Source organism: Mytilus californianus, unplaced genomic scaffold (genome assembly GCF_021869535.1).
Source record: "Mytilus californianus isolate M0D057914Y unplaced genomic scaffold, xbMytCali1.0.p SCAF_4, whole genome shotgun sequence".
Taxonomy (NCBI): Eukaryota; Metazoa; Mollusca; class Bivalvia; order Mytilida; family Mytilidae; genus Mytilus; species Mytilus californianus.
Window position 1 is genome coordinate 5,256,246 of NW_026262690.1, and position 16,310 is coordinate 5,272,555.

Below are 16,310 nucleotides of genomic sequence, written 5' to 3' on the forward strand. Positions count from 1 at the left end.
CAATTTATTTTTTTCATAATGAACAAATCCAACTCATTCACACTGCAACAAAACATATAAATTTGATTTTTAAAGCAATAACATATATAATTCAAGACTCAAAATCAATTAGGGTCTTGAAACATCCAAATCATGCCCATGTGTTAAGTTAAATTATGACACACATTTGATGTATAATTACTTAGCAACTGATTTTCCTGTGGGTACTTTTTTGTTACTAGAACAGACATGCAATGTTGAACATAGAAAGCAGTTAATGTTTATAACCAGTTAAAACCAGTTCCATGCATCCATCACCATCACTGCTATAAAGCTTCACATACTGTTACAAGACACATTCTTAATACTTCAATCTTCAAATTAAGTTACAAATTAATTGATCTTTAATAAGCAAAAAAAAAAAAAAAAAAAGAGTTCTATAAGTACTGGAAATAAAATAATTAAGCTTCCAAAATTTTTAAGAATAGTGTTTTATTGGGTTCATTTCTAATAAAAAGCATTTATAGATTTTAGTAAGACAATTTTACAAACACATGTGTTTTAATAGAGATTTAATATGCATAAAAAAACTGCTACAACATCAATGTTATTGTTAATAACAACACATAAAACAAATACCAATTTTCTCTGCTTATAAACCTACATTAAGGGTGCTCTTGTAATATTTTCATCTTATAAATTTATCTTATATTAAATTGAAGTCTTTAAATTACATACATTTTTTTCCTTTAAACAACAATAAATTTCTATTGCATAAGTCTTTGTCAGAACAATTTCAGCAGCTTAACTTAAAATATAGCTTGGCTTACTCTATCACAATTCAGTTATTTACATCATATTGTTATATGTATTTCAAGCCCATAAAAAAGAACTGTTTATATGACTCAAGATTTTCTTTAAAACTTGAAGCCTTTTTTTCTTCTGATATATATCCCTTGTTTGAACTGTAGATATATTTGTATTTCTTATAGTTACCTGATCTGGCATCTTATCTCCATTCTGTAACTGTTTCTTTAAATCTTGATCTGCTTGTCTGATCGTCATAATCCAGTCTGTATCTACATCTGCTTCGTCTTCTTCATCTCTATTTAGTTGCAATAACAAAAACACATTCATTCAATTTGAAAAACTAATTATATTTACCACTCCACATAATAAACTAATAATCAATAAATAAAAATATGTTTTTCCCCTAATACAAGAATACCAATGAATAATGTCATTTCATCCAAAAAATCTACTTACCACATTTCAGAAATGTCTAGAAGGAGTGATCATTAATGATGATACAAATACAAAACTAGAGGTACTGCAAGCAAAGCCCACAAAATAATACCCCCCAACCCTTGCAAAGTCCATGTTTTGCTCTGGAAAATCCCATAAATAATTTGGACCAAAAAAAACAAAATAGGAGATAGCATTATCTGGTTAAGATTCTGAAAAAGTTTCATTAAATCAAGATTTGGGATTTAAGATGAAAAGCGAATACAATTGTGTACTGCCTTGTTGGGATATGATGAATATATACAAAAACATCTGCCATTGATGCTAAGCAAACTACAATTAACAATTTTAAACTAAATTAATACAATTACTGAGTTAAAAAGAAGATATTAATAATTCTTTATATTAACTATAAATATTACTTCCTTTAAAATGAATCTGTAAAAAGTTCTACATAATGATAAACATACGGTTCACTTTCATCACTGTCAGAGTCACCAGTGTTTCCTTTCTCAGACTTCCATCGTTTGTAACGATCTATTAAATCTTGAAGATATGTTGTCCTTCTTGCTCTTAGTATAAATTTATGTTTTAATAAATCTTTGGCACTTGGTCGCTATTAAATAAAAGCTTATGTTAATGAAACTGGAATTGCGAAATAGCTTTCAGTAACATAAAGTATTTTCAGTTGGTTCCTTGTTTATATAATGTGTCATTTTGTAATTGTTATGATAACACTGTCACAAGTCAGGGGTTATGCCTATCCATTTTAACCATGTGGATGTCTTATAATGGATGCCTATATTTAGGTGTAAAGCCTATCCATTGTTTTTCAACCATGTGGATGTCTTACAATGGATGCCTATATTTAGGTGGTTTGCTATATTTCTTAAATCATTTTCATTTAAATTGTAGTTTCTTTTGAACTGTTGCATATTTTCTTGTTTTAGGTCTTGCTGTGTAGCCTTGTTTACACTTCATTCTGACAAAGACCTGCAAATTTTATCCGACATCTCTCACTTGCTTGTAGACAAGTTCCTTTTCTTATTGTAAGTTGAAAGAACATGTCAAGACATTTATTTAGTTTACTTCAAGATTTGTTGCAAGAGCATATCTGCCATAACTTTTCTGATTCGGTATACATGTATATATGCTTTTTGAAAAAATGTGTATTCTTATAAAAAATAAACATGCAGAATCACTCATATATGTTATTTGATAAATGAAATAATTTTTAGGTACTTACATTTGCAGGCTCTTTATTCAAACAAAGCTCTACAAATTCTCTGAAAAACTTTGAGTAATTCCCCGTGAGTTGAGGAGGAGGATTTTTTGGAATGAGAAATAATACCCGCATTGGATGAAGTTCTGAGTTTGGAGGTTCTCCTTTAGCTAATTCTATAGCAGTTATACCTAAACTCCATATATCAGCCTGAAATTAAAAGCTCTCAATATAATTCTGACAGCATCAAATATGCTTTTAACAAATAAGGTCATGTTAATTTTCAGATATCTGATTGTGTGGGTATTTAATATATGTATATACGGAAAGTATGAATTTTGGTTGTCCAAATAAGTCTCTGCTTTTTTTGGACACAACATAAAATGAAGACATATGGAAAGAACAAAATTACTTGTTTTCATCTTACTAAAGAATTTTTTGAACTGATTTAAAAATAATAATATGGTTTAAATGCCAATGAGAAATTCATCTAATGATGTTGATGTTAGTAACTATAGGTCACTGTACTACCTTCAACAATGAGCAAAACACATACTGTGTATTTAACTATAAATGGGCAAACATGAATAAACGTGAAACATTTCAAACAAGAAGACCAGTCTTATTTATGACAAATAATAAACCAAAAAGACAGACAGTTTCCAATGACAACCACTGAATTATAGGCTCCTGACTTGGGACAGGTACATACAAAATGTTGCAGGTTTAAACATGTTTGTGATAGCCTAACTCTCTCTCTTACCTGGGACATTGGTTTAACACCACACCATAAGGGTAGCACTCCACAGTTAGAAAATAAAATTAAAATTGAACCACAAAATGTTTAATCATCTTCTATTCCTGGCTTTCTAATACATTCTGCCAACTGTTTGTGTCATACATGTGCATATGTATGTAATCAGTATCTTCCATAGATTTAATTTTCAAAAGTTAAAATGGTGGAAAATAATTCCTTTCTTTGTGTATCCATGGCAACATTCTGCATTTATTTATCATAAAATATTGCAAAAAGGGGCATGAAAATGTCACATATTCCCCCAAAATTTGGTTTAAACTAGAATTTCAATGCCTATGAGTGATACCTTTTCTGAAACTGTTGACATTAATCTTCAAAGTGATCAAATGAAAATTGGGTGACTTTCGCCTCATTTTTTTGTAAAATTTAATCACAAAGTTCGTGCGACAAAAAGTTAGAAAAAAACAATGCAATAATTGCCGGACTGATGTATTGTATGGATATGAAAATACGGACTGTCATACAGAAAACAGCCCATAATACATACATTACACAATCTTGATGTTCCTATAAACCCACTATGAAGGCTATGTTAATCTTCAGCTATCCAAAAATGAATTTTATTGCACACTAGCTCTCATATTTGAAAAATCCACAGGGGCCAAAATGCGAAACTACACACCTAACTGTGGAGTGCTACCTTAAGAACAAACTGTAACAAGATCAATACTGGGTCTAGACCTGCGTCACTGCATGAAATTGATTGAGGTAACATGTATACCCAAGCATAACTGATCATTCCCAGACCAAATATTAAAGTCATTCACTTCAATAGGAGCCAAGAAAAGTTTGACAAAAATCTTCCTTGTACAATGAGTGTTGTAAAAATCTATCGATAAACAGGAAGTGGCTACACGGCAGATGTCTAAATTGCTTACTAAATTGCTAAGTCAACATTATTAAGCTGCAGACCAAATATTAAATCATTCCATTTCATAAAAGCCAAGAAAACCTTGACAAAAGTTTTCTTTCGGATGGACAGACAGACAGAAGGAGTAGAGCAATTACTAGACCTTTTTCTGCCTCCCACGATCAGCTGGGAAATGACTTGACCCTTCAGATTGGTACAAAGAACAAAAAACAGTAAACATAAAGACAAAAGATGCAAATTACAGCTCTAAGAGAACTTGCAGTTGCTGAAAGCTAGTTCAAATTATCACTCAATAAATAAATCATATTTTCTCATACTATAGAGTGGAAGAGATATTAAGGGATGTGCCAGCAACTAGCTTGAACCCTGATTAAATTTCAATGACAGGAAAAACATTTATCATATTCTAAATTCATAAAAGTGTTCTTGAATATGCATGTTTGATCTGAATAATTACTCAGGTGTTAAGTATTCATCTGTTTACATTTGTATTGATATCAATTTGGCTATCAGAAATCACTATCAATCAGGCGCGTAGCAACCCGTACGCAAAAACGCAGTTGCGTACACATCGAAAATTTTACAAAAATAAAAATATGGTAAATCTAGTAAGAATAAAACTAAAGTAATAAATCAAATTAAAAACTATCTTACAAACATGTTAATAATCACTTTGTAGCTATATTCCGTTCCTCCTGAAACTACTTTTAATTTTCGGAACCAGCATCATGATTATGTTGCTGATGCAATCAAGTAAAAATTCTATGCCTCCTTACCCAGTCCTGACATCTTTTCTGAAGATTTCAAAATAACTGACGAAATAAAATATGACGTTCTAAAGAGACCATGGACAACGATTCATTCTCATGATTTTTATGTGAGGTATGTATAGTCTTAACTACATACGTCGTCATAACAGATTCTTTTAAAAGTCCAGTCTGACTTAAGTTTAACGGGGTTTGTAAAGGGTAATTTTCGTGCATAGTGCTTGCCGTTTTTTTTTTTTTTTTTTTTTTATTTAAATTGACGATAATCGAGTTTTGACTTTTTTTTTTATTTTTACGTTCGGTTGTGCAAGACGGGTGCCTCGTTCAAAGTGTTTCCCCGACTTAATTATACGTGCTTCGAGATTAAAAGTGCTTATTTTCCATGCTTCGAGATTTAAAGTGCTTGTATTCCATGCTTGGTAAAATTAAAAGACTATCGTTTAGGAAGTGAATAAAAAGAAATCGGAAATAATTTGATGATTTTCCTTACAGATTTGATTCAGATTTTGGGACTTATAACCAGAGACATATATACGCATGTGTATATATGTCTCTGTTATAACGTATATATTATATACTTGCCAGTTAAAGGTTTCCAATCTATGATATGCGTTCGTTATATAGTACTTTTTTTCAACGTTCATGGACGAAATTATTTCACGTTCACCGTTATTCCTTCTTGGTATTTAACGTTTTTTTCGTGCAAGTACCACCCTTTACCACCCCTTTTAACCTAAACTAACTAGCAACGAATATTATTTTTAATTTAATTTAATCAAGCTCAACCCACTACACATTACTGATTAGAAAATCCAAATTCCTAAGCCAACAGTACTTGTTTGTTTTTCTCGATTTTTTTTTTTCAAAAGTTGACTTGTTACTCATGAAAATAAGATTTCGGTGAGGTCATTTTAAGTCCCAGGAAATTGCGAGAATGCAGGATTTTGCAACATTTACCCAGAGCTTCTGGGGGCCTTAAGCGGCCCCCAAACCCCCTGCCGTTTGACTTCCTCCTCCGGCATTGAGTACACATCATATTGGCCTAGCTACGCCCCTGTCAATATTTACCTTTTCTTGCCCCTTATATAATAGAAGATTCAGCAACACCCAATGAAATGAAATTAATTATGTTACACAAAAATATTTACCAGACAGGAAAATGGCTTGTTTTATGTTGTTGTAAATGTTACCTTTGTATCATAAGCTGACTGTTTAATAACTTCTGGTGCCATCCAGAATGGCGTCCCAACAAATGTGTTTCTTTTATTGGTTGTATTGGTAAGTTGGCCAGCAACTCCAAAATCTGCTAATTTAACATCACCATTTTCTGACAGTAATACATTGGCAGCTGTGTGAAATAAGATTACATAAAATGTGGATAGTACAATATGTAGTGGATTGAGGCGGCCATGTATGTTGATTGAGAGGAATAAAAAACACAAACTTATTACTAGATATAATCTATTAGGATCATTCTTTTCAGGTTTGGTTGAAATTAGAACTGTAGTTTCAGAGAATATTTTTTGTTAAAATTTTACATAAATTATATATATTTTCCTTGGATTTCTTGTGTATTAATCTTAAAATTACATGTATGCCTGCAGATATTTTGAAAATAAAAGCCAACGGATAACTTTTGACACCAGTCCTACTCATACTTTTGTGTTCACAAAAAGTAATTTTCAAAATTTGTGACATTTTCAACAACAAAAAATTTATGGTTTCCAATTTGAAAATAAATATAATATGCAAATCTACATATCATGTAAAACTGTACAAAATTTCCTCCCTTTTCAAGTTTTTGCTAACACAAAATTTGTTGAACAGATAGAAAAAGTGAAAACTTAAAGGCACCATTGAAGGGCTTTAACAAGATTAATTCATTCTTGTAATATCTAACTTGGATGGCTAAAAAGTCCCTTCACTTTATAAGACCACTTTTATGGTGCATAGCTTGTTTAAATGGAACCAAACATTCTGTTAAAATTTTGTAAAAAGATTTGTCTGAGCAAACTTATCATAGTGTGAAATTGTTTCGAACATCAATTTAAACAAAATGATTGTTCAAGATATGCTCAGGGACAGGCAGACAGACGGACAACCATATGCTATAACATGTTCCACTTTGACAGTTGTATGACACCCCTCAGGTTATAAGTACAGAAACAACATAATACAAATGTCCATTATTAAACTGAAGCAATACCTTTAAATAGGGCTGACTTAATTATGTCCTTCTGTTTCTAATGTATGTCTGCCTGTGTATTGAATTTGACTAATTTTTTCTAACTTCTAACCATATTCTTGTTTTGGTTGTAACCCAATCTTTTCAATGTATTCTTAAAAAAATATTTACTATTTACCTTTTATGTCTCTATGTAATTTTCTCTCAGAATGTAAATAATCTAATCCTTTAAGAATTTCCCTTATTATAATAGCAATGTCATTTTCTGAAAATGGTCCTGCTTTCATTAAATCTAATGCTGAACCACCACCTAAATACTCCATAATAATCCATAATTTTGAACCCTGCAAAATAAAAACAAAGGTAACATACATTTACAAAATTTGTCTGATCTCAAAATTGCTTTTATCAACCCTAATATAATTACTAAAATGATTGTCTAGTAAAATTCAAATTGAGTATGAAAAAGAATCAAAGTAAAATATTTCCATCTCAGAAATCAACTTAAATGTTAAAAAATTAACATGAATCAACGAAGAGTGAAATATGAGTCTAATTGACTGACTCATTTCAGGAGAGATATTGTTGTACTTAAATGCATCCAGACATTAGCAATATGTCTGTAGGACATTATCTAAAATATGTACTCAAATGTCAATGAAGGGTGAAGAGATTAATGTATGTAAGAAAAGCATACTTTTAATTAAAGAACCTTTGTGAGCACGCTCACATACCCCACGCCCCCACATTGTCAGTGGGCAAACAAAATCTCACTAGATTCCTTAGTTCAAAGACTCATAACTCTGACAAAAGTCAACTGATAATAATTTCTTGTGGATATGCACATCTAAATACTATGTCCTTATTATCTACAAAGTTTTAGGAAATTCAGTTGTGTGGTTTCAGAGGAGTTGCGATGAAAAACTGTTGCAGTAGTATATTCAAGCAGAAATTTTAAGTTCAAAGAGGCATAACTCCTAGAAAAGTCAACTGATAATAATTTCTTGTGGATATGTACATCTACATATTATGTCCTTATTATCTACAAAGTTTCAGGAAATTCTGTTGTGTGGTTTCAGAGGAGTTGCGATGACAAACTGTTACAGTAGTATATTTAGGCAAAAATTCTAAGTTCAAAGGGCATAACTCCTAGAAAAAAAATTGAATCATAATTTCCCTGACGATATGCACATATACATAGTATGTCCTTATTATCTACAAAGTTTCATGAAATTCTGTTGTGTGGTTTCAGAGGATTTGCAATGACAAGAACAGGACTGACGGATGGGTCAAAAACATTATACCCCACAGAACAAAGTTCAGTGGGGTATAATAAGCAACTTTATATCTTTCAACACACATCTATATAGCAAGTAACATGATTGAGTAACTTAATATCTTTGATCTAAATTTGCAACTATAACTTACTCCAAGTAAAAACATAGAATATAGATCATTGACTGACTTTTTTTTTTGGCAGACTGCTCTTCTCTCTCAATTGGTAAGAAATTTGATAACAAAATCTAAAACCAAAGTTAAAATACTGCTTGGAAAAGTCGCAACTGATGTATTTTTTTACAACTTATTAACCAACATTGCCTGGAATTTTATATTAAAGACATTTTAGGAGCATACAAACATTGCTTACCTTCAAATATGAACCATAATATTTAGTGACAAAGGGACTGTCACACTGTGAAAGGACCATAATTTCTTGTTGTATATCTTCAATTTCATCTTCTGCTTCCTCTAGGTCTATTATTTTAATAGCGACTACTTGCTGACTTTCATTGTCTATTCCTTTAAACACTTCACCAAAAGATCCCTTTCCAATCTTCTCCATTTTTGAAAATCGAATTTCAGGATCAACATACATCTTTGATGTTCTTTCTACTGGAGGCTCTTCTCTAGAGCGTGTTCTCTGCTGTAAAAGATCATTTATATACTTAGGATTGATTGTTGATTGCTTAACATCCAGTGTATATATACTTAGGACAAAAATAACTAAATGTATACATATACAATGAACAAAGACCTACATTTAGTCTGTAACTACTTATTTATATTGCATGTATTGTGTATCAATAAAAAATGATAACTGATCATTTGTTCGTGACATGGCAAAAGTGAAAATCATCAATATCGAACTTGACCTCCATTTTTCATCAGTAACAACATATTAAAATTTAAAGAGCATTGGTCAAGTGGTTCATTACAATTGCACAGAAACAACTTAAAGTGCCATTTCTCAATAGATCAAGGAACATAAACTCCTGAACACTAATAAAAGTAAATAAAATGCTTCGCTGGGGCGCAGCTTGATACGACCGCAGAGGTCGAACCCTGAACAGTTGGGGCAAGTATGGACACAACATTCAAGCTTGATACAGCTCTGAATTTGGATTGTTATTAAATATTTGACACAGCATAGGTTTCTGACACAGAAAGAATGTGGTCTAAGAACTTGAATTTTTTTAATTTACCTATTATGGTCCAATGTCCAAAATCAAAATACATGGTTAGATTCAGCATATCAAAGAACCCCATATATTCAATTTTTGTTAAAATCAAACAAAGTTTAATTTTGGACCCCAACTTGGACAAACTTGAAAACTGGGCCCATAATCAAAAATCTAAACACATGTTTAGATTCAGCATATCAAAGAACCCCAAGAATTCAATTTTTGCTCAAATCAAACTAAGTTTAATTTTGGACCCTTTGGACCTTAATGTAGACCAATTTAAAAAACGGGACTTAAAATTAAAAATCTAAATACACGGTTAGATTTGGAATATCAAAGAACCCCAATAATTCAATTTTTGATGAAATCAAACAAAGTTTAATTTTGGACCCTTTTGACCTCAATATGAACCAATTTGATAGCGGGGCCCACAAATAAAAAATCTAAATTCATGGTTAGATTCAGCATATCAAAGAACCCCATATATTCAATTTTTGTTGAAATCAAAAAAAGTTTAATTTTGGACCCCAACTTGGACCAACTTGAAAACTGGGCCCATAATCAAAAATCTAAACACATGTTTAGATTCAGCATATCAAAGAACCCCAAGAATTCAATTTTTGTTAAAATCAAACTAAGTTTAATTTTGGACCCTTTGGACCTCAATGAAGACCAATTTAAAAAACGGGACCCAAATTAAAAATCTAAAAACACGGTTAGATTTGGCATATCAAAGAACCCCAATAATTCAATTTTCGATGAAATCAAACAAAGTTTAATTTTGGACCCTTTTGACCTCAATATGAACCAATTTGATAGCGGGGCCTACAAATAAAAAATCTAAATACATGGTTAGATTCAGCATATAAAAGAACCTCATATATTCAATTTTTGTTGAAATCAAACAAAGTTTAATTTTGGACCCCAATTTGGACCAACTTGAAAACTGGGCCCATAATCAAAAATCTAAATACATGTTTAGATTCAGCATATCAAAGAACCCCATATATTCAATTTTTGTTGAAATCAAACAAAGTTTAAATACTGGACCCTATCTTGGACCAACTTGAAAACTGGGCCCATAATCAAAAATCTAAACACATGTTTAGATTCAGCAAATCAAAGAACCCCAAGAATTCAATTTTTGTTAAAATCAAACTAAGTTTAATTTTGGACCCTTTGGACCTCAATGTAGACCAATTTAAAAAACAGGACCCAAAATTAAAAACCTAAATACACGGTTAGATTTGGAATATCAAAGAACCCCAATAATTCAATTTTAGATGGAATCAAACAAAGTTTAATTTTGGACCCTTTTGACCTCAATATGAACCAATTAGATAACGGGGTCCACAAATAAAAAATCTAAATACATGGTTAGATTCAGCATATCAAAGAACCCCATATATTCAATTTTTGTTGAAATCAAACAAAGTTTAATTTTGGACCCCAATTTGGACCAACTTGAAAACTGGGCCAAAAATCAAAAATCTAAAAACATGTTTAGATTCAGCATATCAAAGAACCTCATATATTCAATTTTACCTAATCAAACAAAGTTTAATTTTGGACCCTTTGGACATTAATGTAGACCAATTTGAAAACTGGACCCAAAATTAAAAATCTAAATACACTGTTAGATTCGGCATAACAAATAAATAAATGTGATCAAAGATTTTACAAATCTAATGCGCCATACTGTGCAATTAAAGATTACTACTTGAAATTTTTCAATATTTGAAATTTGAAAAAAAAAAAATATTTGAAGAATAATTCTTTTTAATTTCTGAAATCTGAAATGAGAAAAAATTGGCCCCCCACAATTTCTTTTTATCCCCCCCCCCTTTTTCCCCCCCAAAAATTCTTTCCCTCAAGATATGGTCATAATCTCAATTCAAATTTCCAATGGAGTTGGCAACCATAATTACCCATTTAAATTTACCATAGTGCTAACTTAATCTATTTTATAATAGAATTAATAAAAATATAGTGTCAAATCTTTCATATGGATTTTTTTGTAAAAAAAAAAGATGAAAACATTTGCAGATATTTTTACTGGTCTTCCTTTATAAATATGCATTTCTTTAAACATAATTTAAAAGCAGTGTAAGGGAAGTAACCAAAACGTTGTATTTGGATTACCTCCCTTACACTGTTTTAGATTATCTTTATTGTTCATTAACCATTACTTTATACATAATTTAAAAGCAGTGTAAGGGAGATAATTTCAATGATGTATTTGATTTATCTCCCTTACACTGCTTTAAATTATGTTTTGTACTAAAGTATTTGTCCATTAACCAGGACAACCTTGTTTTTCCCCCTTTTTTGCCCCTAATTCCTAAACGGTTTGAGCCATAACCCCCCAAAGCAAATCCTAACCATCCCTTTGTGGTATGGAAACTTGTAGTATAATTTCAGAGAGATCCATACACCGTTCCACAGTTATTGTCTGGAAACTAGAAAATGCTCATTTTTGGCCCCTTTTTGGCCCCTAATTCCTTAACTGTTGGTACCATAACCCCCAAAATCAATCCCAACCTTCCTTTTGTGGTATTTAACCTTATGGTCAAATTTCAAAAAGATCCATTCACTTAAACTAAAGTTAGAGTGCGAAAACCAATATGTATTCGGACGACGACTACGCCGGACGACGACGACGCCAACGTCATACCAAAAAACGACCACAAAATTTTTTTGCGGTCGTATAAAAATCGTTAATATCTAACTTGACCTCCATTTTGTCATTAGTGTCAGATTGAACGGTTCACAAGTTATTGCATGGAAACTGTTGGCAGCTGCCTGTCCACCCACCCATCGTACTTCATCAATTTAATAACTGAATTGTTCAGATCCTTCCGAAAACCCAGTCAAAAATTGTGCAGCAAAATTAAGTATATTTAAGTAAGATAATTATAGGTTTCATAACGAGTGAGAATTGGATATCATTTGATATCAACTAGTTATTTAATTTTAATATAAAAGGCTCGTTTATTATTACTTTTTAAATTAAATAACGAGAGTTGATATCAAGGGATATCCAATTCTCATGAGTTCTTAAAACTATTTCTCTTAGTCTTATGGTCAAAACTCTTTTTGTGTTTCTATGTTATATTAAAAATTCCACGAATCCTTTATCAAGTCTTTTGCACATACCATGAGTGACGTCATATGTCCTTTTCTGGCGTCAAACTTTAACATCAGACATTTTAAAACTTTTTGTATGCATCACAATGTAATAAAATTTGACAAAAAGAAGATTTCCAGGCGAAAAGTGTGAGTGTTTTCTATATTATTGATGAAATCAAATATGTCGGTTGCCATGATGAAATGTTCATCGTCTTAACCTTTGAAAGTTATCAATGCCCTAACGAATAGCCAATGGAAATGTCACAATATCGTCTCATGATGCTGGATAAGCCAAACAAATAAACGCAGTTTTTGTATCACTTTTTCATATCACACTCCGTGCAGTGTGATACGAGATATCTCTCTTCAAGCAAGAAATAGATAACAGGCCACAACCATAAGAGAATGTATGCATCCATAACAAGTACAATTCAACAATCAACACTTATAAAGTTTCAAAACAAAAGGTGCTTTCTGCCACGCTCGTGTTGTAGTTGTACTAAATATTGAACATAGATACATTTTGTTTTTAATAAGTAATCATATTTCTCGATCAAAACAGTTTCTAGGACTAAGGAAAGGGATGATAATTTTCTATTGTGAAAAAAATCGAAAGTTAAAAAAAACATAACCATGGGTTACATAACCAAGGGTTAAAAGAAGTTAAGCAACAGAATTTTTTAACCCTTGGTTACGTAACCCTCTGTTGAATAATTTAACCAAAGGATGAATAACCAGGTCCATAATGATAAAATGAACAAGCCTACATATATATCAATCAAACTTTCACTTTATAGGACAAGAAATTCAAATGACAAGAGAATTTGAAGATGAAAGGGGAGGCGAATTAATATTAACTCTGCAATATCAAATAAATTATGTATTTATAAATACATAATTAGATAAAAGATTAAACAGACTATTGATGATATATTGATTTTTTTCATCTCATGCAATTAAACAAATTTGAGGATGCCTTACAGAATTTACTTGCTCTATACAGCAAATAAGTCAATATTATAAAAAGTGTAATCAAATCTAAAATATGATACCATCTTCACTGATACCTTATCTGCATAAATGCTTAACATTTAACATAACAATCTAATTCAAATGCACTTAAACAATAAAACTATCCGCCAATTTTACTTCCTTCTTTCTAAATTTGCTATATTTTGTCACATAACCCTTACAGATTACATTTAATTTTATTTGAGAAATGTATACATTCACATGTTCATGTTTCAACCTTAAAAAATGAATAAAATTTAATTTACCTATCAAATAAACAAATTGCTGTGAGGCGATGGATTCTTTAAATAGTGATAACAAGACTAGAAGTGTCTAGTTTTGCTTTTGTTTTTATTTAAAGGCCAAAAGTTTATCTTTAAACACATTTTATCTTGAATGTTCTGAATTGACATATATGTATTCAATACAATGAAATAAGTTGAAATATGACCCAATATAGAAAATTGCTCATCAATTTTATGTCAAGTTTAAGAAAACGCCCATGATCTCTATTACTATGAAACAGCAAAAAGAACTTCCTCATTGCAATGTAAATACAAAACATAAGTTCATGATACCTCTACCTAAATTAATTAATGAAAATATGGTATATATAAAAATAAGGCAAATGGCTGATGTATAACATGTATAAATAACCAATCAAAGTAAACATTATTCAATCGATTAAACCAAACAAATGGCTTTCTAGTAGTCATTATTTTAAATAAATGCCAATGTTAACCTTTAATGGAAAAAGTCTAATTTTGGCAGAGAATATAATTTTTTTATAAATGACGACGCCAACGTCATACCAATATACGAGGTCGTATAACTAGAGGCTCTCAAGAGCCTGTGTCGCTCACCTGACTCTACTTTGGTTTTAGAAATCATGTAAAGATAGATAAAAATCATAACAGATACCCAAATAATGATTGAGGCCATATTTTGATTAATATTGGTCCTGTTATTTAATAAAATATCCTGGTGGCCATCTTGATCGGCAACAAAGTAGCAACACTTGGTCAGCACTTCATAAGGAACATTCATGCCATGCTTGGTTTCATTCCATTCAGTGGTACTCTAAAAGTAGACATTTGTATGTATTTCCCATAGGGTCCTATGTTAAACTAAGCCCCCCCCCCCCCCCCCTAAGCGGCCATCTTGGATGATGAATCGACAGCAAAGTAACAACACTTGGTCAGCAACTCATAAGGAACATTCATGCCATGTTTGGTTCCATTCCATTCAGTGGTTCTCTAAAAGAAGACAATTGTATGTATTTCCCATAGGGTCCTATGTTAATCTAAGTCCCCCGCTGTCGGCCATCTTGGATGATGGACCGACTGCAAAGAAACAACACTTGGACAACACCTCATAAGGAACATTCATGTCATGTTTGGTTCCATTCCATTCAGAGGTTCTCTAAAAGAAGACATTTTGTATGTATTTCCAGTAGGGTCCTATGTTAAACTAAGTCACCCACTGGCAGCCATCTTGGATGATGGATCGGCTGCAAAGTAACAACACTTGGTCAGCACCTTATAAGGAACATTCATGCCATGTTTGGTTTCATTCCATTCACTGGTTCTCTAAAAGAAGACATTTATATGTATTTCCCATAGGGTCCAATGTTAAACTAAGTCTCCCACTGTCGGCCATCCTGGATGATGGACCGACTGCAAAGTTACAACACTTGGTCAGCACCTTATAAGGAACATTCATGCCATGTTTTGTTTCATTCCATTCAGTGGTTCTCTAAAAGAAGACATTTGTATGTATTTCCCATAGGGTCCTATGTTCAACTAAGTCCCCCGCTGGCGGCCATCTTGGGTGATGGACCGACTGCAAAGTAACAACACTTGGTCAACATCTCATAAGGAACATTCGTGCCATGTTTGGTTCCATTCCATTTATTGGTTCTCTAAAAGAAGACATTTTTATGTATTTCCCAAAGGGTCTTATGTAAAACTAAGTCCCCCGCTGGCGGCCATCTTGGAATCATGGATCCGCTACAAAGTAACAACACTTGGTCAACCTCTCATAAGGAAGATTCATGCCATGTTTGGTTTCATGCCATTCAGTGGTTCTATTAAAGAAGACATTTGTATGTATTTCCCATAGGTCCTATGTTAAACTAAGTCCCCTGCTGTCGGCCATCTTGGATGATGGACCGACTGCAAAGTAACAACACTTGGTCAACATCTCATAAGGAACATTCATGCCATGTTTGGTTCCATTCCATTCACTGGTTCTTTAAAAGAAGACATTTTTATGTATTTCCCATAGGGTCCTATGTTAAACTAAGTCCCCCGCTGGCGGCCATCTTGGATGATGGATCGGCTACAAAGTAACAACACATGGTCAGCACCTCATAAGGAACATTCATGCCATGTTTGGTTTTATTCCATTCAGTGGTTCTCTAAAAGAAGTCATTTGTATGGATTTCCCATAGGGTCCTATGTTCATTTAAGTCCCCCGCTGGCGGCCATCTTGGATGATGGATCGGCTACAAAGTAACAACACTTGGTGAGCACCTCATAAGGAACATTCATGCCATGTTTGGTTTCATTCCATTCAGTGGTTCTCTAAAAGAAGTCATTTGTATGCATTTCCCATAGGGTC

At 32.3% G+C, this 16,310-nt stretch overlaps 1 protein-coding gene across 9 annotated transcripts in view; it reads right to left on the reverse strand.

The window, feature by feature from the left end:
- Positions 1-16,310, reverse strand: part of LOC127739391 (serine/threonine-protein kinase 26-like) — a 43,602-nt gene that overhangs the window by 18,094 nt on the left and 9,198 nt on the right. For all 9 annotated transcript variants that reach the window (XM_052251127.1, XM_052251123.1, XM_052251120.1 and 6 more), the window contains exons 2-7: positions 8,735-9,010; positions 7,265-7,430; positions 6,092-6,249; positions 2,471-2,656; positions 1,695-1,840; positions 976-1,084 (exon numbers count right to left, since the gene is read on the reverse strand). In XM_052251127.1, the coding sequence (XP_052107087.1) occupies positions 976-1,084; positions 1,695-1,840; positions 2,471-2,656; positions 6,092-6,249; positions 7,265-7,430; positions 8,735-9,010 (1,041 nt within the window). The remainder of the gene's footprint in view (positions 1-975; positions 1,085-1,694; positions 1,841-2,470; positions 2,657-6,091; positions 6,250-7,264; positions 7,431-8,734; positions 9,011-16,310) is intronic.